This window comes from Quercus robur, chromosome 7 (assembly GCF_932294415.1).
Source record: "Quercus robur chromosome 7, dhQueRobu3.1, whole genome shotgun sequence".
NCBI lineage: Eukaryota > Viridiplantae > Streptophyta > Magnoliopsida > Fagales > Fagaceae > Quercus > Quercus robur.
In genome coordinates this window covers 39039265-39062895 of record NC_065540.1, presented here as the reverse complement: position 1 = coordinate 39062895, position 23631 = coordinate 39039265, and the positions used below count along the sequence as shown (strand labels likewise).

Here is a 23631-nt window from a genome sequence, read left to right as displayed (position 1 = left end):
AACACAAAAAAAAGTGGTGGTAATTGAAAAGATTAGAAAAAGGATTGAAAAATTTGGAAGAGTTGAGAAGGAAAAACCCCTTGGAAGAAACTAGGGGAGGCAAGGCTCGTTTCCGAGAGAGAGAGACATTTAAAGGTGTTTCATTATTGATTTTAAATTATTTTACAATATATAATAATGTTTTATTTTTGATAACAACTTGGACCTGCACAATTTACTTGTACAACGAAGCTTATGATAATTCTTGTTCTTTTGTTTTTATGTCTATTTTATTATCCAATTTAATAATGCTATTGAAATGTTTTATTTTTTATTTTTATTTTTTGAGAAAAAGACATTGAAAATTTTTATTTAATTTAATATCACACTATTAATTTTTAAAGTTAGGCGAAAACATCATTTTAGTCCCTACATTTTGGGGTTATAATCAATTTGGTCCCTACATTTTGATAGCAATCAATTTGATCCCTGTTATTTTCAACTTGCAACCAATTTGGTCCCTACAGTTAAATTGCTAACAGAAAATATCTACGTGGTAAATGGTTTGCATTGTTGGCACATGCGTGGCTATAATAATATAATATAAAATCAAATAATTAAACATTGAAAAAGCCACCTAAGCATTTTTAATGAAAGAAAAAAGGCCACATCGGATAACATATTTTGAAAAAATTATTTGAATGAAAAAAAAAAAAATCAAAGAAAATGGATTTTTAAAAAAACTTCAATTTTTTTTTTCTTTTGCATTCTTTCACTTTCTTAACTTCCAAATATGATACCCAGCAAGCAAGAAACAAGACACAAATCACACATTCACACAGTTATCAAAACTATTCACAGATCTAACAAGAAGCATTTGTGTTATGATCATATTACTGTTATAAAGCTCAACTTAGGTTTAATATTATACAAATATCATTGTTACAATACTGACCACTCAGATTTTCTCTTCTTCAACAAATAGGAGTCATGATGAATCACAAGTACCGATGCAACAACAAACCCACTCCTCCAATCACAATAACAGTTGTTTGAACTTTCAGATCAGAATGATTCAAGGGTTTTCAAAAGATAAACAATTCTCAAGCACGGTGTTCATTCTTTTAGCTTATCCCAATCATCGAAACACAGATAAAGCTTGAAGTTTTCAAACTATGCGCTCCGATAAGTGGACCGAAGCACCGATACAGCTTCAAAGTTTTCAGATTACTGTGTTGCTTGCTGGGTATAGTGTTTGGTAGCTAAGAAAGCGAATGAATACAAAAAGAAAAGAAAAGAAAATAAATTGATTCTTTTTTAATTCATTTTATTTGATTTTTTTTCAATTAATTTTTTCAGCTTTTTATTATTTGACATGGCCTTTTCATTCTTATTAAAATGCTGAGGTGGCTTTTTTAATGTTTAATTATTTGATTTTAAATTATTATTATAGCCACGTGTACGCCAACAATGCAAACCGTTTGCCACATAGGCATTTTCCGTTAGCAATTTAACGGTAGGGACCAAATTGGTTGCAAGTTAAAAATAACAAGGACCAAATTGACTTCTATCAAAATGTAGGGACCAAATTGACTATGACCCCAAAATGTAGGGACTAAAATGGTGTTTTCGCCTTAAAGTTATTAGGTACATTAAACAAAATTATTGTTTTTTTTTTTTTTTTTTAATTTTTTATTTTTTTACAGTAAAAAAACATTAACTAACTTTCTGAATCATAAAAGCCAAAAAAAAAAAAAAAAAACCTTTTGAATCCTCAATTTACTATTTTAACCCCATTTTTAAGTTTTAGATTAATTAATTTAGAGGTATTTTTGACAGTAAAAAAAGTAATAACTAATTTTTTTAATTCTCTCAATATATACAGATGAATCTTCTTAATATATACAGATTATCTCTATATATTAAGAGGATTCAAAAAGTTAATTATAACTTTATAAATTGCCAAAAATAACCATAATCTAATTAGATAATCATTATTCTTAAAAAATAAAAAATAGAGTTAAAATTGTAATTCAACCAAATTAAAAAAAACTACTAGGGAAACTTTTTTCGCAAAAATTAGCATACTTTCTATCTAAACATATGTCACATAAGTTTTATACAAACTTTTTCCCTAAAAATTAGCACACACTAACCCAACAATTTACTTTATTTCAAATTCTAAATTTTAATTTTATAAAAATCATTTCCTGTGTAACTTTACGAACAATAAATAAATTTAAATTGCAAAATTATATTAAACTCAAAATAATATTTCTTATTTAGATAGGAAATAAGTATTCTTAAGTAATAATTGTCAAATCTGTCAAAAAAGAGAAAGAAAATAACTCTATCCTATTATAAAATTCGAGCCAAACTACCTTATACTTTTTCGCATAAAAAAAAATAAATTAATAGATACAGATTTCATGATTATAAATAAACTAGTCGCTAACCCGTGCGATGCACGGGAAAACTATTAGAAAATAATAAAGCATGCATATATTAAAAGACAATTTAAGTTCATATGTGCTTGCAAGGAATACATACCTAAATAGTTCTTGCGGTAGAAATAAAAGCCTTATCTTTGAGATAAAGAACTGATGTAAACAAACTAACCTTACATAAAACAAATTTAAAAAAAATAATAAAAAAAAAAACATAAAAAATATAATGATTCTTCAAAGACAATGGTATTCCCTCTCCAATGATAAAATAATAGAGACGGGGAGAGGAAGTTACCTAGAACATATTTTGTCTAAGCTGTAGACCACAAAACCTGCAAAAAGTAAAGACATCTCCATTTATCTAATCACCAGCTCCGATTTTGCAGCAGGGAGATTGCACAAATTCAATTTGCTAGAGAATAGAAAACTCAAGAAATATATAATAATAGTTATTGAAGTCAAAATAACATACGCTTGAACTCCTCTAGATTGTTCTGCTTATGCCTACCACCAAAGCAAACCACGATGGGGCGTCCCTTCTTATCCAGGCCTTGCATAAAGAGCTTGCAAACTGATTGTTCTGTTTATGTATTAATTAATATATAAACAGAACTGAACTTTGTAGATCTTGAATGTTTTAGGGCTTTCTACGTCTGGAGAGAGAGAGTTTGTAGAAACCATGACTTTATATTTCTTAACTTGAGAGAGGGGTAAGGTTGCTAGGGTTTTGAGGAGTTATAATTTTTATTTATTTTTTATTTTTTAAATATTATGCTGACGTGGAAAATTGTGGCTTTATATTTCTTAACTTGAGAGAGGGGTAAGGTTGCTAGGGTTTTGAGGAGTTATAATTTTTATTTATTTTTTATTTTTTAAATATTGTGCTGACGTAAAAAATTGTGGTGCCAGCAAAAGCTTCGGTTTTTTATATATATATATATATATATAGATAATTTTAAAACCCATCAAAAAAAAAAAAAAATTTAAAAAAAAATTTCATTGTACATGCCATAAGTGTTGGCTACACTTGAAAATCATTGTGTTTAGGTGACCGGCCGTTTGATTTTCAAAGGGAGTTGGTGCGTTTTTTGTGTTGGCTGCACTTCTTGTGTACGTGTTGTTCATCCCACCAACCCAACACTGTGTTCTCTGGCGAAGCCCCAGTTCAGTCCCAGAGACTCTCTCTATTCGTAAGACTCATTACTTGTATTATAACTGTTTCTTTCTTTATGCCCTCTTTGTTTGTCCAGAATATAAACTAGTGCACACTTTTTATAATACTCAATCACTCAGAATTCTACTTCATTTATTTATTTATTTTTTATTTTAGTTTTAGGAAAGTGAAAAATTTAGCACAACTAAATCAAATGAGGCTTAATAGGCTCCAAATCGTGGAAAAATATTGAATTTAACTTCCGGCTTTTGTTTTCCTTGCCTTAATTTTCTGAGCAACCAAATGGGTCCTTACAAAAATCAGTTTCTTGCAGTTGTGCATGAAGTTTTTTGGGTTATGGGTTATCTGCTCCGTTATTTTTCTTTTTTTTTTTTTTTTTTTTTTTTTTTTTTGGGCGTTGGGTAATTTTTCTGATCAATGTTTAAAGGGCCCTTGTATTAGAATTGGGATGTAACATTCAGCCATTAAATCTCTGGAAATTTTTGAATTGGGATTTGAAGTAAATAAACTCTCAGTGATTCTTTTTTGAATTTTGGTGGGATTTACTAGGAACTTATTGAGATCATTGTAAGGCTGAATAATTTTGGATTATTTGATACTCTTTGGTTGGTTAAAGATTCCTGTTTGGCAACCTTCTAGATTGCTATAAGCCTCAATTTTAGCATTTTGTGCCATTTATAATCTGTTTTATTCAATTAATCAAGTTTGAGGCCACATTTTTTTTTTTTTTTGGGGTTATTTTATTAGGAGATGGAAGGTGATTCTATGGTAAATGTGACATTGGAGAATGATAATCAAGGGTCTTCTTGTGATTAAGGAGAGAGTTGACGGTGACAAAGTAGAGGAACACAATGTAGGAGGGTTAGGGAATGAAGAAGCAGAAACAACCAAGGCCGGGATGGTGTTTGCCTCTCCGGAAGAGGTTCGTAATTACTATAGCAAGTTTGCTCAGCGTGAAGGCTTTGGTATATACAGAAGAAGTTCAAGGTGTAGCGATGATGGCAAGTTAAATTACTCACTCTTGCATGTGCAAGAGCTGGAAAGCGGGAAAGCACGGCAAAGAAAAAGTTTTCATTGAGACAGTCTCCTAAAACGAATTGCAAAGCCAAAGTTAATGTTGCACTTGGCTCTGATGGGAAGTTCCATCTGTGTCATGTCATTCTTGAACATAATCATGAACTGAGTCCAGGGATGTTTCATAGCAATAGATGCAAAAAAAGTGGGGGTCCTCGAGCACAAAGGAGAAGTAAAGCGAAAGATCCAGCGGAAGCAATAGTGCACCAAGATTATCCTTCTCTTGTTGGTGTGGCTACAAGCTGTGAAATTATACCATCAGGTGAGAATTATCATTTCTGATTTTGTGCAACTGCTTATGTTAAGCATAGGTCATTATGAATGGTCGGTTTGAACTGAATCATAACTTTCATCTGCTGTGTTTTGCTCATTTGTATGGCTTTATAACAACAAAAATTCTTTAAAATAGTTGATTCTCCAGTGGAAAGAGTCAATGTTACTAAACAGTTAGCAAATGGTGACAAGCATCACCTATTCCCAAATACTGGCCATCCTACATCTGAAAGCACGCTCAATCATCTAAAGAGAAGAAGTTCAGCCCTTGAAAACTCCCAAAACTGTAAGTTCAAAGATCCATATTAGCATTTTTTTTTTCCAAATTTTAGTTTTATAGTGGAAATGCAGAGCTTCATTTGGTGGTCTTTGAAGTGATGGATTTTGCTTTCATTTCCAGTAGAAAATATTAATGGCTGTGACACATATAAGTTGGGGGTTAATGCATGGGCAGGTTATGCACCACCCTATGTTTGTTGCATGTGGGAAAAAAAGAGCACTTTATAATCTAGCCTTGAAATCTGGACATCAGATTCTATGTGCACTGAGTCCTTTTGGCCCATGAATTCATGCATTGCTCCTATATTTATATTTTGTAGGTGCTTATGTAAATCTGTTTGTAATTGCTTGTGAATGTGTTTAAGGGACAAGGACATCTATCACTGATTTGTATGTTAACATTGGCATGGTGTGTTACTTCATGGACTGGTTAACTAATTACTCTTTCCTGTTATTTTTGTACATTCTTTTCTCTTGTGGATTATACTCTAGCATATTGGAGAAACTAGTTCAAACTTTTTACATGTTTATGTAGTTCAGTCTAGTTTACTTTCCACATCTTTTACCCTTTCTTTTTCTACATATTTGAATGGACTTCATATAATTTTCCAGTAATACTCTTGCAGCACAAGATGTGCCCTTGCTAAGAGGGCTGTGGCACTTGTGAAATCTGGAATGGTGATTGGACTGGGAACAGAAGGCACATCTCTCGTCATTGAAGAGCTTGGAAAACTAATTGGTGAAGGAAAGGTGTGGTTCTAATGATTTTATGATAGTTTTTCCTTCTTTCTTATTAACTAGCACTTGTACTGCAAAAGAATAGTTTTCATGCAAGTTAGATTCCTTAGATCTTGTTCTACCTCTTAGAAATTAAATAGGATTTCATACTATTTTCATTCTACTTACCAATTAGCTGCAACTCAAATGGCACTTTGATGTAGGACAACCTAGGCTTCCCACCTAGATTAGTCCTACCGTAAAACCTTAGGCTTCCCACCTAAGGTGTTTGGAATCATCACCAAACAAATCAATGCAATCTCTGCAAATAATCTCAATAATAATAATAATAGTCTGTAAAATACAAAAGGAACCATCTGGAGCTTTATATACAGCTTCCAGGAATCATAATGATAAAGATAAACTCTCCTAAACAAATCCTAACAATCTCAAATACTAATCTAATACTAAAGATAAACCCAAATAAAGATAACATAAATGATAAAGATAATCTCCATAGATGTGCCATCATGTGGTGTCCGCACCACACTTCCTCCCCATATAAGAATAGGGTGGAGGATGATGTTGTGAGTTCAAGACCAACTAGGTAGATCCTTGATTCAGTGCTTGGACAGTAAACTGCGAAGTTGAAGCCCAGTGGTTTTTGTAAGCTAGATGTCAAGAAGGATTATGATCATGAATTGGGATTGCTTACTGTTCTTGTTTTGAGAAATACAGTTTTGCAGTGAAATGGCTGGATTGGATATGTATTTGTGTATCTACTACTTAATTCTCAATCATGATCAATGGTTTTTTGTAGTCCTACCGGCTTCTTTGGTATTTCTAGAGGATTGAGACAAGGAATCCTTTATCTCCATTATTGTTTATCTTAATGATGGAGATCATGAGTAGGATGTTGCATAGAGTTGTTGAAGGTGCTTCAATTGCTTCGATTTAAAGTTGAAGGGTGAAATAGGTGAGCATGGAAGTCTTGCACCTTCTCTTTGCAGATGATATAATATTGTTTTGTAAGGAAAATGATTAGCATCTTGTTTTCCTTAGATGTATCCTTCTTTTTAAAGTTGTATCAATTTGAAATAAAAGTGAACTTGTACCAGTGGGGTGAACAAAGCTCTGGACTAGTCAGCAATTTTGGGTTGCAAGCTGGGTTAACTTCCTGTAACATATTTAGGCTTACCACTGGAATCTTCCATAAGGTGTGAGCGTTTTGGAATTTGATTGTCAAAAAGATGGAGAATAGGCTTGCCAGCTGGAAGAAATTGTATCTTGCAAAATGGGGGGAAGATCACTTTTATTAAGAGCACTCTTTTCTTATCAGTGAAAAAAGAGTGCTCTTAATAACAGCACTTTATCCTCTCTTTTACATATTTTATGCTGTTATTTTGGTGTGCTGAAGTTTTTCTTAGGGATTTGTTCCTTGAGTGGCCGTAGACGAAGGTGCTTCTGTGGCTTCTTAATTGGGTACTGGACATATCCTGCACCCTCAGTTGGAAGCAGTGGATAATTTCTTTGATGATTAGTATTCCTAAGGCCATTTTTTTTGTTGATAAGTATTCTTTTATTTTTTTATTTTTATAAGTATTCTTAAGGCCATCTCGAAGATTAACATCCATGGAGATTAGCTAAAAGTGGAAAGTTCAAGGTTTGGTCCTTCTACTGGGTCTTAGAGGATTCTATAAGAACTCACTTGCCCTGGAGGAGAATATGGAGTGTAAAGGTACCCCATATTCTTGGGTACCATCATTTGACAAAATTTTGACCGCGGATAATCTTTGAAAACTCTACCTAATTAATGACTGTTGACTAGTGTTGCACTTGCAAGAGTGATGGAGAGTTTGTTGCTTGCCATCTTTTACATTGTTCCTTGGCAATAACATGTAATCTTTTGTGTTTACTCTCTTTGGGATTTCTTGGGTCATGCCTGAGATGGTAACATGTGGTCCTTTGTGTTTACTCTCTTTGGAATTTTATATGGTGTTGAATGGTCTATGCATGTACTTGTTGGGATCCCTGTATGAGTGGTTTACTGTTTTGAGTAGCATCCCTGTCAACTTCTTTTCTAGTGTTTATACATTATAGATCTTATGAATTTGAGATTGTACTTATTTAGGAGTAGGCCAATTATTTTCTTGATCTATTTCCTCATTTGTAATAGTAGTTTACATATAAACAATTAAAAAAAAAAAAAAAGAAGGAAAAAAAAAAAAAAAAACTTTACCCATTAGTAACACACTCACAACTTCACCCTCCACCTTGCTCTTAGAAGGGGGAGGATGTGTCATTTGAGCTAAATCTCATTTGCAAACCTTTTGCCATCTTTACACATAAGAGGATACAGACTGTGATTCTCTTTTTCCTTACAATTGAATATTTAGAGACTCCTAACATCACTAATGCGCAGATTTGAAGCATTATAACACAAAGATATAAGTGAGGATTTTGTTTAAATTCATGCTTTGTATGAAATTCTTCTTTTTAGTGGTCATTTTATAATTCCCTAGAAAAGGGAAGGTGCCACTATAAAACACAAAGAAGTAAATGTCCATTTTCCACTTTTGATCATGAACTATAAGTGTAGGTCTGGTTTGTTGAAGTATTCTTATGATCAAAGCAAATCATAATTGTAATTACTGGCTCATTCATATTACAAAATTTGGTATTTGTATTCTTGTCAATGGGTTTTGATTAGCCTTTTCAAATGTTCTTCCGGTTGAAAGACATTGTTGCAGTTGGAGCAAACTACCATTCACGACTTCTAGCTAAACAATTTGGTTTGAGAATGGTAAGTTTTGTCTGGTATTCTTAATATTTTGGGTAACCTTTCTAGATGAGATATTTAATTTACTATGTTTCTGACATATGTTTTCATCTCCATAGTGTTTTTGCTGCCAATTCAGGTTGATTTGAATGATGTTGATAACATTGACATTGTGTTTGACGTGGTAGATGAAGTGGACTTTAACAAAAACCTGTTTAAGGTTTAAGATTCCTCATGGCATTTTTTTTGGGTGTGTTGGTTCTTTTTGGTTTTTGTATTTTAATATTCTGATGTCTAATTAGATATACTGCTATTTTTTTTTTTTGCCAGGGAGGGGAAGCCACTCATACTGTTCAGAAGGTGAGTGAAATTTAAATTAATAGTTATTTACCACTGAATTGTCTTAATGATATAATTCATTGGGAAAATGGGTGCTTTGTCTCTGCTAGACAACGGGATTCCTGTTATTAATGGCAATATTCTAATAATTCAGGAATTATTAAAGTTTTTTCATCACTTCCAGTGAAACAGCTGTGTCTAAATCAAGTTTTAGCAGTTATATTGCACGTGCCAGCTGCTGGCAGTTCATAGTTTTCTGCTTAGTTCTTTTAAATTCTTGGCTTCTTTGGTATTTTATTGGTTTCAATTTGACGTTCGAACCTTGGTTTCAGATGCTGTTTGATACTGACTTACATAAAGGCCTAATTATATATTATCACATGAAGTTTATTTAAGAAGTTATTATCTTCATAATAAGCATATCTCATGTGGGTTATCTTAATTTCTTGACTTCGTGACTGCAGCAGTCCAGTTATTATTTTCATTATATCACCTTTGCACCAATGCATTGATTGTTCTTCATTGCATATCACCACAGCATCTTAAGTGATCCCTCCCTCGTCATTTCTTCAAGTATTAGTTATCCCTATGCACACAAAGGAAGCTCTAGAAGTGAAAATAACAGACACATATATTTAAACCTAAAATTGATTGTTTTTTTTTTTTGGGGGGGGGGGGGGGTGTAACAAAAGTTATGGATCTCCACTTGAGTACCTGGCATCCAGATTAAAGTGACAATATTGATCAAACTTATTTTTTATTCTGATAATTTTTCTTTTGCTAAATCAGGAGGTTTGTTCCATGGCAAATGTGTGCATAATATTAGCTGAACATGCAAAGGTTGTTCATCGGCTTGGTAGCAAGTTTCCAGTTGTGGTTAGTAACTTCCCTTTGTGCTTAATCAGTTATTTTGTTTCTGTAGTTTGAGTTCTTCATAGTTGATATTGTCAATCATAGACATGTTTAGTTATATATTTTTCTCATTTGCATTGATTAGTAATAGAAAATATTGAGCAGGAGAACTCAGTCCTATAGAAGAACCTTTTATTTATTTATGGCTTGATGTTTGGTTAAGGACCCTAATTTAGTCGGTACCATTTGAGAGACTTTGCTGTGGAGAATGATGATGTAGTGATTTTCATTCACACTCATCTTAAGAAGATTTGGAATAATTCAATAGGATTTCAAATTGATTGTTGATATTGATCTCATGCAACATGTCCAAAAAGTTGACAAGATGTGTTTTAGGTTGAAGTTCTCCCACTTGCCACATCGCCTGTTTCAAGGCGGCTCATTGCTCTTGGGGGAGGTTGTTTTTCATGGTGCCATTCCAAATACAAATTGAATGATGCATCTCTGTAATACCTGTTTATAAATCTTACAATTGCATTTGAATTTTCTTTGAGGGTTTTTTTTCCCCTTTAGGGTTGTTTATTTGTAGCCTCTTTAATTACATTGGGAAGTTGTAATGATAGGATTGTCTGTTCTAATTTCCTGTTGTCAGTTCCCAGAGGGCATTTTCATGCTTTTTATTCAAGACTGGATGACACTATTATTATTTATTTGTAGGTATATATATTTTGATTTTTTTTTTTTTTTTTTTTTTTTTTGGGGTGGGGGGAAGAGGAGTTATATAATCTACTTACTGTATTTCCTGTGAATGTTACAGTTCCTGAAATTCGATCTGCCCTAAGGAAGGATGGTCCAGTAATCACAGATCTTGGGAATATGATTATAGATGTGAGGTATATATTCTTATTACTATTTCCTCCCTTTGTTTTCCCCAAATGAAACTTTGGTACAGAACTTTGTCCATGTGTTGTGTTTTAGAACTTTACTGGTTAAATTCCCTTTTGATTTTGTTGTCTTGGCTGCAAACTAACCAGCAGTTGTTTATATGCTTTTAAAGTGGACATCTGTATTTCTTTTCTTTTTTAATTTTTAATTTTTAAGTCCCAAATTTTAGAATAAAAGCTCTTGTTTTGAAAATTGTAAGCTTAATATTTTCACAGGCTAATACTTTACAAACGTGAATCAGAAGTTTTTCAAATGGAAGAAACTTAAAAAGTAGACTTGCCTGTTCGGCTGTTCCATTTTTTCAGAAAATTTGATAACTAAAAACAGTTTATATCAGCTATTAGTTTTGAGACTAGTAGGCTAAGTCAGGACAGTTTAATGTGGAATTTAGAATAGAACTATAATAGTTCTGGTCTTACATGGTCTAGATGGCTAAAGCCTAAGGAATATTTTTACTGGGAATTTTTCTACATAGAGCTGGATGGCAAGAAATATTTATAAATCTGACCCCAAGTTGTGTGGGATTAAGCTTTTTTGAGTTATGTTGAGTTTGTTCCTGGGAGGATGGAAGAGAAAGGATGGTTGGATATCTTAAATGTACATTTTAGTTTCATGTGGTACCCTTACCTGGAATCCATTCTTTTAGTTTCTACCTTTATCAAATGCAGTAGGGGTGTGCATCAGTCAGTTTGAGGGGATTTTTTGACCCAACCCACCATGGTGGGTCAAAAAAAATTCAACCCAACCAAACCCATGGGTTCAGTTGAACCCATGGGTTGAACAAATTTTTTTAATTATTATTATTAGATTGAGTAGAAATAAATATAAATATAAATATATTAAAAAAACCCAAAAATTAGTATCAATGTAACTCCTTAAAGGCAAACAACACTAATGACTAAACAACAATAGTAATTTACTAGGGTTTATGTGAACTAATGGGCTTTTATATAGGATAGGAAGAGTTGGTTATTTTTAAAAATTTATTAATTATATAATATTATATTTATATATATATTAAATATATGGGTGGGTCGGGTTGGGTTTGGTGGGTTTGAAATTTTATGATCCAAACCCAACCCAAGCCGCTATCAAAATTTTTTTTGTAACCCAACCCAACCCACCAAGGCCTAAAATCTGACCCAACCTGGCGGGTTGGGTTGGGTTGGGTCGGTTTTGGCGGGTTGGTTGCACACCCATTGCAGAGTTAGTTTTGAGGCCTAGATTTGGAAGGCCGCAACTGCATATTGTCTAAAGCCTGCTTCACCATGCAGCAGTTGGCTGTTTCTTGGACCACCACACTCCTTTACCACCTGATCCATTGGCCTGAACATGGAATTGAATCGCATTCCTGACTACATGGATACTAATTTGTCATTGTCTTCTGGAGGTGATATAGCAAAAGAGGCATTTGTTTTCTTATTGAACATTAGATACTGATCTAAATCAAATATTAGTTGATGCTCTAGTTGAAAGATCAGCTCATCCTTGGTTTGTTTGTTCATTTCTTTATTTTTATCTTTTATGCTTTAGCAAACCCTTGTGCAATTGATTCCCGCTTGCCAGAATTGGCCCAGAAACCAACTTGCTTCAATATGTATAAGGTTTTTGTGGTTTAAGAATACTGACTAATGTTGTTAACTTGAGTTCTTGCTACGTCATCAGCTTCCTGAATGGGATACAGAACCCAGCTGAGCTTGAGAAGAACATCAATGTGATACCGGGTGTAGTTGATAATGGTAAGAAACAACTTGCATTCCTTTTTTTGCATATTCTTAAGAGTATGTTCTCTGTATTACCATCATATGCATATCCATCCAATTGCTTGATTAATTAATGAACCAAACTTGAACAAAGCAAAGCTTGGCTCAATACTTTCCTAAACACCAAAGATAATACCCTATATGGCTAATATGTCTAACTTCAAAGAAATTTGTATTCCAAAAATGAATTTATATCATGTTTTGAAAATTATTGCTGTTGTACATAAATTAATCGGTAAATTTTTTATATTGAGTTTGTTGGCTATTTTACACTAACAAAGGTAAAAAGCATAGGTTTCTTAAGTGTACTACCATTAAGTACAAATACACAGTACCTGTTAGCTATTAGCTTTCCTACATCTCAGGCGCTCACCTCCACCCATTCTTATAGGAGAAATGTCAATTGACCTAATAATGGAATGAACTTGATTCTTCTAGGATCCAGGGAATCTATATGGGGCTTGTCAACTGACATTTGCAGGGGTATTTTTAGTTGATGTTTTGGTAATTTTCAGGGGTTTGAGAAATTTTGTACAAGGGATTAATACATGCAAAACAAGAATTCTTAGTTGAACTATTAAAGCAAGCAAGAGTCACAGTTTTATGCTATGTAACTTGCAATAGCTTCATTAGAAGCAAGCAAGACCTGTAATTTACTTTTTGAAAAAAAAAAAAAAAATCAAAACACAACTACAAGTATTTGCTCACACTCAAAAATGAAAAATACATTTCTATTCGTTCTTCCATGCATACAAAAGCAGTAAAAGTATTTCTTGATTAAGCACAACAGCTAAATAAAATCCCTCCATTGGCCCTGGCCCATAACCACATTTAGCATTAGTTAAGTCCCAGCAAATCTCAATTTTACTACAACTTACACACCCTAACTTTCATACCATCATGTGCCCCATGACAGAATTTGCCTAATCCAGCAATCAGTCATTTTCAAACATCTTTAGTTGGTTAAAAGATTGAGAAAACACTTCAGACTTTAATCAAAAGCAATGAAAAATGCTTGGGATAAATACTTTTTAGAACAATGAACACTAAAGAAACACTTAAATGCAGGAGCAAACTATTGCTGATTGTCTCAGTGATAAAAAATCTAAACTCCACATAGGATATATATATTGAACATCATTATACACAAACTGAAGCTGCCTTAGCAGATTAATCATTTGGCTAGCAGTTTGTTGTGTTGCTAGATCCTCACCAGCGCATAGAACCTAAGAAACAATCGCCCATCTTATCCTGTGACAGTTAAATTTTATCCCATACAAAAGAAGTAAGAAAAGACCTAGAAAGAAGCAGGTCTAAAATCAGAAAGAGGTTACCAAGCAGAGGATTAGAGTGTCAAAGGACATGACAGTTACATTTCACGATATAATAGAAATAGTTAAACTTTAAAAAGAAAGGCAATAAGTATTATTGGAATGTTACGAATATACCCTATCCACGTACCATTAATACATTTGAACAATTCATGCATGCCAAGAAGCTAATCAATCGTTATATTCTTTAACTTCACACCATTTTGATTTAATAGTACTTTTGTTATGGAGCATGTTATTTATTTTTTATTTTTATTTTTTTTTTTGTAATTGCATTTTTAACTTAATAACTACTTCCCTAAATATAATTTCAACAATGCTACATTCAAAAAATTTTACAATTTTTTTTAAAACTTGTTAAGATAATAAATTGTAATTAGCGCAAATAACCTTCATTTGGAAACACCACTAAAATACCCTTTCACAGTATAACAACAGCTATACAGAGAGAGATTCATTTTGTTAAAAGAACCTTGAATTCGGTGATGCCATTGACATCTAGAAAAATAAAAGCACTAGGATTTGAAAAAAGAAAAAGAAAAAGAAGGAAAAACATCTTTTGGCTCTATAAGATTGGACATGACCAAGGCTGGAACTTTCTAAAAGTGGTTCTTATGAGAATGAAGTGGATTAGCACGCTCAAAAGGAGTAGATAATTATATTCTGATGTGGAATCAAAATCGCTACAAAATGCCTCGTTCATAGACCTCATCTTCTTTTGGAAGGCCAAACTATTGTATCAAATGTTCCAACTTTACTCCTCATTTATTGCTTCTCCTATTTCAATGTTCCTAAAGAAGTTTGTAAAAGATTAGACAACAATCAAAAAACTTTCTGGAGGGGAACATAAAGACGGTAAAAGAAAGCAAGACCTCCTTAGTAGGGATACCCTGTGTCTCCCAAGATTACAGCGATGTAGTTACAACTTACAAGAGTAGCAATCCCAATCATACCAGAACACAACTCATGGCACACACCTAAATGCATTAGTAGTACCCCAATTGTCACCACTATAGGTGTAGACAAATTCATCAGGCCCTTATCAAGTTGATGTGACTATGAGGTAAAGAAGGGTTATCACACTATACTTTATGTGCTGAAACAATGAAAAATCTAGCTGGCACCTCCAACCACAGGGAAATCAATTGGAAGCACCTTTGGAGATTAAAACTACAGTCTTCCTATGGAAATTGTATCATAAAGCACTACCCTTGAAAGTTTTTTCGGAAGCATCTCTCTAGAATCTAAATGAGTGGGAGGGTCAAGTTTTTTCCACATTGACTTAGTTGTTTGAGGTTTTTGTCAAGGGAAGGGGTCAAGACATGGACTAAGGTTATACGGAAGAGGGAAGGACTTCCTAATGTCAGTTAATGTGGAATATCTCAAGGGACACTGGGCAAATCAGTTGATCGCCAATTTGAGTATATGTTAAAAAAAACATCTTTAGAGTGCAGTGATTATGTCTCAAAGGTAATTGATCTAGTTGATTAGTTAGTATGTTACCCCTTATATTCCTCTAGTATCTATTTAAAGGTAACACAATAGATGTACATTTGAAAGATTTTAACACGATTAAAGAACTACATGATTTTATTAATCTTTATCAGATTGAATGGCTGCTTTCCTGACCATTCAATACTAAAAAAAAAATGGTCGAAGCTATTCAATACTAAAAAAAACTACATATCAAATATTACCATATAAAATATCATTCCTAAAAGGAAAAATAGAACCTAAACCATATAGCTCAATCAAATAATATAACCAATTAATGAAGCATAGAAAAAAGAAAAAAACAATAAATCCTTTATTCTTGTATTAGATCAACATCGTCCAGTAAAAGAAGGCTACCAAAGCATAATTCTATGGCATATAGTTTTTCTGGAAAAGTTGTGTTTGTAACAGTCTTTTCTGTTTCCTTCTCTATATCATGCAAAATTAGCATGCTAGGGGAATTTTGCACCTCTAACAACATTTCCTTTCCATTATTGTACAAAAAACAGGTTTCAGGTATTCAAAAAATGTCGGCTCTGATGCTTGCTTGATTTTGTAGAATCATGTCCAAGAACTATCTATCCCGTAGTTGTTCAACACCCAAACTTCATTATAAGTTTTGCCCTTATTTTTGAACACAGTGGTAAAGCAGAATTTTTCTTTTATTACCTCTAGATGGCACATTTTGTATCAATTGGCATCCAGTTGAGCTGGGGTCTTATAGTACTTAAAATTTTAAGTAGCTAGATTAAAACAAATAATGGAGTATTTGTTTGATTCCAAAAGCAACCAATGCAGGGATTCATTTACACAAACAAAACGACTACAATTTACTCCAAGATTTGTAGCCGGCCAAACTTCTTGAATCTGTTTCCAAGAATGCATATTAAGACTATACATTTTTATTTTGGGCCTTTTCTTTGGAAACTCTACCACTCTCAACACCTTGTAGTCACCATTTACGTCATAACGAAACGTAGATCTAGTTTCGAACTCCAACTTAAAAGGGTTGGATATAAATTCTTCAAGCAAAATTTTTTATCTTCTTATAAATGGGTTCCAAATAACGAACTGAATTCTCTCATTCTAGTCATTGAGAAGACAAACTAATCCATGGCAGTAACAAATGTTTGCTGAGCGTAGCATCGGGTAGATTTCAATTGCATTTCCAAGAACTTTGTTCTTGAAACTAGTAGTGTATATTTGCAAAAACCCATTATAGTCTTTGTGATGAATTAGAATCTTGGAGTGCGTTTTGGTTTGGATGGCATAATGCACTTGCATCTTGATAAAATATGAAGATGATATCCAGTTATGCCACTCCGATGAAATATTGTGAAAACGAATAAGGGTTTTTAAAGGCAATTGTAAAAGAATTTTGGAGGAGGTGATTATCATTAATAGCAGATCGGAGTTTGAGAGTGTCATTTTTGGAAGGAGAGAGAATAGAGAGAGAGGGAGTAGAGAGAATGGGAGAGAGGGAGTAGAGAGAGAATGGAAAAGCGAATTTCAAATTGTGTTTAAAAGCAACTGAGGCCAATGACAGTTTTGTCCTTGTAAAGACCATATAATATCAGGGGAAATACCATGGTCCCATTTGGATTTTTGTTAGAACTCATTTCCTCTCCCTCAGAGTAAATCGTTAGTTTGAGTTGAGATATCATAGGATATACTCATTTGGATATATCCCATGATATCCAAATAAATATATCCAAACTCCAATTTGCTATTAATGAAAATCACTGCCTCCGAAATTCTTTTACAATTGCCTTTAAAAACTCTTATTTGTTTTCGCAGTATTTCATTGGAGTGGCATAGCTGGATATCATCTTCATATTTTATCAAGATGCAAGTGCATTATGCCATCCAAACCAAAACACACTCTGAGATTCTGATTCATCACAAAGACTATAATGGGTTTTTGCAAATATACACGGCTAGTTTCAAGAACGAAGTTCTTGGAAATGCCGTTGAAATCTACTCCCTGCTACGCTAAACAGACATTTGTTACTGCCGTGGATTAGTCTGTCTTTTCAGTGACCGGAATGAGAGAACTCTATTTGTTATTTGGAACCCATTTATAAGAAGATACATAATTTTACCGAAGAATTTATATCCTACCCTTTTAAGTTGGAGTTTGGAACTAAATTTATGTTTGGTTATGACGTTGTAAACGATGACTACAAGGTGCTGAGAGTGGTAGAGTTTCAAAAGAAAATGCCTGAAGTAAAAATGTACAGTCTTAATATGCATTCTTGGAAACAAATTCAAGAAGTTTGGCCTGGTACAAATCTTGGAATAAATTGGAGTTGTTCTGTTTGTGTAAACGAATGCCTGCATTGGTTGATTTTGGAATCAAACAAATACTTTGTTATTTGTTTTAATCTAACTATGGAAAAGTTTTAAGTACTATAAGACGCTAGCTCAACTGGATGCCAACAAATACAGAATGTACTGTCTAGAGGTAATAAAAGAAAAAGTCTGCTTTACCATTTTGTTAAAAATGAGGGCAAAACTTATAATGAAGTTTAGGTGATGAGCAATTACGGGATAAACAGTTCTTGGACAAGATTCTACAAAATTGAGCAAGCATTAGAGCCAACATTTTTTGAATACCTGAAGCCTGTATATTTGTACACTAATGGAAAGGAAATACTGTTGGAGGTGCAGAATTCCCCTAGCATGCTAATTTTGCGTGACATAGAGAAGGAAACAAAAAATTACTGTTACAAACACAAATTTTCTAGAAAAACTATATGCCACAAAAATATACTTCGGTGGTCTTCTTTTACTGGATGATGTTGATCTAATACAAGTATAAAAGATTCAAGTTTTAGTGTTTTTTTTCTTTTTTCTATGCTTCATTAATTGGTTATACTATTTTATTGAGCTATATGGTTTGGATTATATTTTTCCTGTCAGGAATGAAACTTTATACGAGAATATTTGATATGTAGTTTCTTTTTAGTATTAAATAGCTCTGATCATTTTTTTTAGTATTGAATGGCCAGAAAAGCAGCCATTCAATCTGATAAAGATTAGTAAAATCATGTAGTTCTTTAATCGTGGTCAAGTCTTTCAAATGTCCATTTATTGTGTTACCTTTAAATAGTATACCAGAGGAATATAGGGGTAACATACTAACTAATCAACTAGATTAATTACCTTTGAGACTTTACCACTGCACCCCAAAGATGCTTTTTTTATATTATATACTCAAATTGGTGATCAACTAATTTGCCAAGTGTCCCTTTAGATATTCCACATTAAAACTGACATTAGGAAGTCCTTCCTTCTTCTGTATAACCTTAGCCCTTGTCTTGACCCCTTCCCTTGACAAAAACCTCAAACAACTAAGTCAATGTGGAAAAAACTTGACCCTCCCGTTCATTTAGATTCTAGAGAGATACTTCCGAAAAAACTTTCAAGGGTAGTGCTTTATGACAGTTTCTGTAGATAGATTGTAGTTTTAATCTCCAAAGGTGCTTCCAATTGACTGCCCTATGGTTGGAGGTGCTACTTGCCTCAATTTTATTTATTATATTTTAGATTAAAAAATTGGATATTTGGAAAAGTTCCGTTGATGCAATCAATGCTGAGATGGATACAGCATCGTGAGAAATTATCGTCCTAATGGTGGATGCAAAAGAGTTGGCAAGGTCTTTTGTTAAGTTGTAATTTTTAACAGCCCACTGTCTTTGTAAATGGGCTGTAAAATGTGTAGCTTTTGTGTTTTCCTTAGCTTGTATTCCTCCTGCTGAATTTCCTTTCTTGGCAAAAAGATTTTTTCTGTTCTTTTGATTCTGTTAAATAATACTCTGGTTTATTTATTTATTTATATAAAACAAGTAATCAACTAATTTACTCACTTTCTAGGGGCAACCTTGTTACCACTTTCATCTAAACTTGGTTTGCACATTTTGTAATTCAAACCCAGAACACAAGAAAAATAGATTCACAGTAACTGAAACAACAAAATTCACATTATGAAGTATGAAGAAAAGGAAAAAAATGTAATAGAAAAAAGACTAATAGAGTAATGACTAACATAGATTCTATTACAATTAGATCAACTTACATACAAAGTGGCTGTGCTATTTATAGACATGGATTTGACTCATATAAGCCGTTGGCTAACTACAATTGGTTACAGCCTAACCACAATCTGTCATTTAATAGTTTCTAATTTACTCACTTGTGGGGGCAACCTAATTACCAATTCCATCTAACCTTAGTTTTCATAATTTGTAATTCAAATCCAGAACACAAGATAAATACATTCACAGTAACTTAAACAACAAAATTCACAATATCAGGTAAACTTGGGGAAGATGGTGTTATAAATTGGATTCCTTCTAAGACAGGTCAGTGCACTTGTAGTTCAACTTGGAATAAGATTTGTACAACTTGGATGAAAGGTGCAAAATAGTAAGGTTGCCTGATGACATTTCTAGCATATGCATTCATTAGTATGTTGCCTGTTAATGATAGACTCTCCTCTAGATACAGAGGTGCTAATTGGGAATACCAGGGAGACTTGTGTGTTTTCTGCAGAAGCCGAATTAAGAGTAGAAACCATCTGTTTTTGTGTTCTTTTTTCACTAGGATTATGGCAACAAGTTTCAAAATTGTGTTCTTTCACTAGGAGATCAAGGGAAGAAGATTTAAAATGAAGCTATGTAAGATTCCTTGGGCTGCTACAATCCACCACATATGGCTGCAAAGAAACACAAGGATTCATAATGACAATTTCAAGATAGGAGGCATTTTGGACCCATTAAAGTTGATGTTAGAAGGAGGGTTGTTTTTGTTAAAAAGGCGAAGAAATTGCATCTCTTTTAATCAAAGTTACATTTTGAAGTAATAGAGCAAATCAATCCAAAAGCTTGTTGGCAATTACCATGCTATACAATCTACTTTCTTTGAACAATCTAATTTCCAATATCATCTAAATTGAATTTTCCAATTTTGCATTTCAAATCCATAACTAAAGTTGAATAGATTCACAGTAACTTAAATTCACAGCATCACAAGAATATATATTCTAGAAATTAGTTTAAGATTGTGTCCTGCTTACAATCATAATACCTAGGGGATCAAACCTGTGGTCTGGTGCCATCACTTGCCAGATAAGCTACAGCAGGCACCATCCAAAAGCTTGTTGGAAATTAACATGCTTCACTAATTCATATGTTACATAGACTATAAACAAGTAGTAGCGGTGGTAGAGGAAATAGGCAAATAGCTAAGGAAGAGAAACTTTGAAGCATTCAAGTAAAGGGAGATTAGAAAACTTTCAGTGATGCAATCTATGCCATTAGGGATACTGTGTCGTGAGAAATTGCAGTCCTGGCAACCGATACAAAGGAGTTAGCAAGGTCTTTCATAAGTTGAAATTTCTAATAGCTCACTGTTGTTGTAAATGGGCAATAAAATTTACGACTTTTGTGTTTTCCTTAGATTGTCTTTCTTCTGCTATTATTTCTCCTTGGAGAAAAGATTTTTTGTTCTTCTGATTCAGTTAAATAATATTTTGATTTATCTCTTTATATGTATCCAAAAAAGAAGCTCAAGTAATCAATTAATTCAAATCCAGAACACGAGATAAACAGAATTGCAGTAAACTGAAACAACAAAATTCACAATATCAAGTAAATCTGGGGAGGAAAGTGTTATAAATAGGATTCAATCTAGACAAGTCAGTACACTTGTAGTTCAACGTGGAATGAAATTTGTAACAAAAAACCCAAGGATGAATGGTACAAAATGTTTTGGTTGCCTGATGATATTCCTAGCATTCATTTATCAGTATTTTGCTTTATACAGGGTTTCTAACTGGAGATAAGAGGGAGACTAGTGTGTTTTCTGCAGAAGCCAAATTAAGACTTGAAACCATCTGCTTTAAGTGTTTTCACTAGGGCATTATGGCAATAAGAATTGCCAAAAAAGAAGTTTAGAGTGAAAAATTAAGAATTGCCAAAAAAGAAGTTTAGAGTGAGAAATTATGAAGGAAGAAGAGTGAGGGTAAGAAGAGTGAGGGTAAGGAGAGGAAGGTTAAACAAAATGTAATGGTAGAATATAAGAAACATGATGGAGACATTTGAATAAGGCATTAGAGCAATGGATTTGACAAGGAAAAGAAAAAAGAAAAAAGAAAAAAAAAGAGAGGGAGATTTGCCAGAAAATATCGTAGATGAAGTGGCGCAATAGGAGATTTGGAAAATTAAATTCGATACTTCTATTATTATATATGGTATAGATTTATTTTTTTGTATTTATCTTATTGTTTCTTTATTCTACAAAAATAGAAGAACTCTCTTTGTCAAGAGTATTCTTGTAATTCAACTTGCATCACATAGTGTTTTCAATGAAGATGTCAAGGATTCATATACCCATCCACATTAATCGTAACTATTGAATTTATAAAAGAAAAATATATATAACTCTCTTTTATTTTATTTTTTTATTTCTACATATAACTTGAGCAACAATGACATGAGGTATATTTCAATTTCTTTTGTTGTTTTAAATTTCTCTCATAAAATATTTTACATGGCAAGGAAGACGACATGGTATCTTCCATGTGAAGAAAGACATCAATTTGCAAAAAGTTTTGTAATTAAATCCATAGTAACTCTAATATTTTTCACCTGGTCTCAGACACAACTAGGCAATTATAAATTAATTTTAAAAATAGAGAAATTGTGAAGGTGAAGGTGGAGGGATAGAGTAATGGACTAATGGCCCATGCACATGCAGAGGTGGTAGAGTCTGGATTTTAGTCCATATGGTGCATGATTCAAATAAAATGTTGAAAGCCGAACTAATTAATATCAGTAAGAAGTACTTAATTAATTACACAAAATATTTGATTGACATAGGAAAAAAATAATGTGAAGATAAATTATAATTATTTTTTTGTACTTTTTTTATATAATATTTTTTTGTACTTACTGTTAGGGTTGGTATTTTATTTTTATATTATAGAAAGGAGTTGATACTTAGTATAAGCATTGTTTATTATACTTATGGTACTTCATACTCTAAGATGAAAATAAATAAATAAATAAATATATATATTTGAAACAGTAAAAGATATAAATAAAATAATCAATATGTGGCATAGAAAGTTAAAAATTAACATAATATAAAATATTCAAACAAGTCATTTCAGTTCTTAATTAAAGCAAAGCGAACAAATAAATTGACTTAAAAGTATTATAATATATTTAGAATTTTTAAAATGTTCTATATACACCTTGATTTTTTTTTAAAGAGACTGCATGCCGTTTTTATTTTTAAGTTATTTTAAAATCATCAGTGTTTATTCAGTCCATCTTAGATTATATTTCCAACTATTAAATGGTGGGTTTATGGGAAATTTTTTTTAGGCAAATATCATTGTAGAAGTTTTTTATTTTTTATTTTATTTTAAGGGGGGAGGGGGTGGGGTAGGTAGTTATTCTTTTGATCTTCTGTGTTTTAAGCTTTGGGCCAACTCTTAATTCTTAGGTAAAATCTTTTATTGTCGAATAAGTGATTTGCACTTCAAATCCCATCTATATAAAAAGTTAATTGGTATCTTGACATAATAAAAAAGAACAACTATTATGGAGTGAATATTATAGATTAAAATTGTATGATATTTAACACCCCCCCCCCCCCCCCCCACCAAAAAAAAACACCTAATTCTTGGGGAGTGCTAGGTATAATTTTTATGACCCAAGCTTTAAACTATTATATGTGTGTATATAAAATTAGGGTTAATCCATTACACAAATCTACCCTAAACTATGAGGTATTTGCGCTTTGCACCTCAAACTAGCAATGGATCAAGGTTTTTTTTTTTTTTTTTTTTGCATGTGAGATTAGTTTTTACTATTTGTAAATTTTGTAAAAACAATTTGGAGGTAAATATTATTTTATGATGTTGATTATGGCAATAGAAATTGAATGTTGTCTCCTTTACTGAAGTGTTGGATGCTGTTTGAAAGAGTTTAGTAGGGATCCTCTTGAAAATGCACATAAATTATCTAACTTTCGTTACTCTTCCTTGTGAACTACTATTGAGTGAGGGGGGGTGGCGGGGGGTTTGGATTCTTGAAGAGTTCTTTTTTATGCGCCGGATGCAGAACTATTTTGGTTGTTTGAAACACAGGTGGATGTGGCACGTTATGTCATTCAC

At 32.8% G+C, this 23631-nt stretch overlaps 1 protein-coding gene and 1 long non-coding RNA gene across 2 annotated transcripts; one reads left to right on the top strand and one right to left on the bottom strand.

Moving 5' to 3' along the window:
• Positions 1–2727: 2727 nt before the first annotated feature.
• Positions 2728–2996, bottom strand: LOC126693372 (uncharacterized). The gene is made up of 2 exons (XR_007645318.1): positions 2899–2996; positions 2728–2758 (listed from the first exon to the last, which is right to left on the bottom strand). It is a non-coding gene; the product is annotated as an uncharacterized LOC126693372 (long non-coding RNA).
• Positions 2997–4387: 1391 nt separating this feature from the next.
• Positions 4388–15947, top strand: LOC126691368 (uncharacterized). Its single transcript, XM_050386417.1, has 13 exons — positions 4388–4565; positions 4790–4936; positions 5084–5233; positions 5348–5401; positions 5592–5655; positions 5853–5976; positions 8654–8746; positions 8862–8942; positions 9053–9082; positions 9851–9937; positions 10310–10370; positions 10731–10806; positions 12524–15947. The coding sequence occupies exons 1-13, from the start codon at positions 4388–4390 to the stop codon at positions 12693–12695; spliced, it is 1317 nt and encodes a 438-aa protein (XP_050242374.1). The 3' UTR covers positions 12696–15947.
• The last annotated feature ends 7684 nt before the right edge of the window (positions 15948–23631 follow it).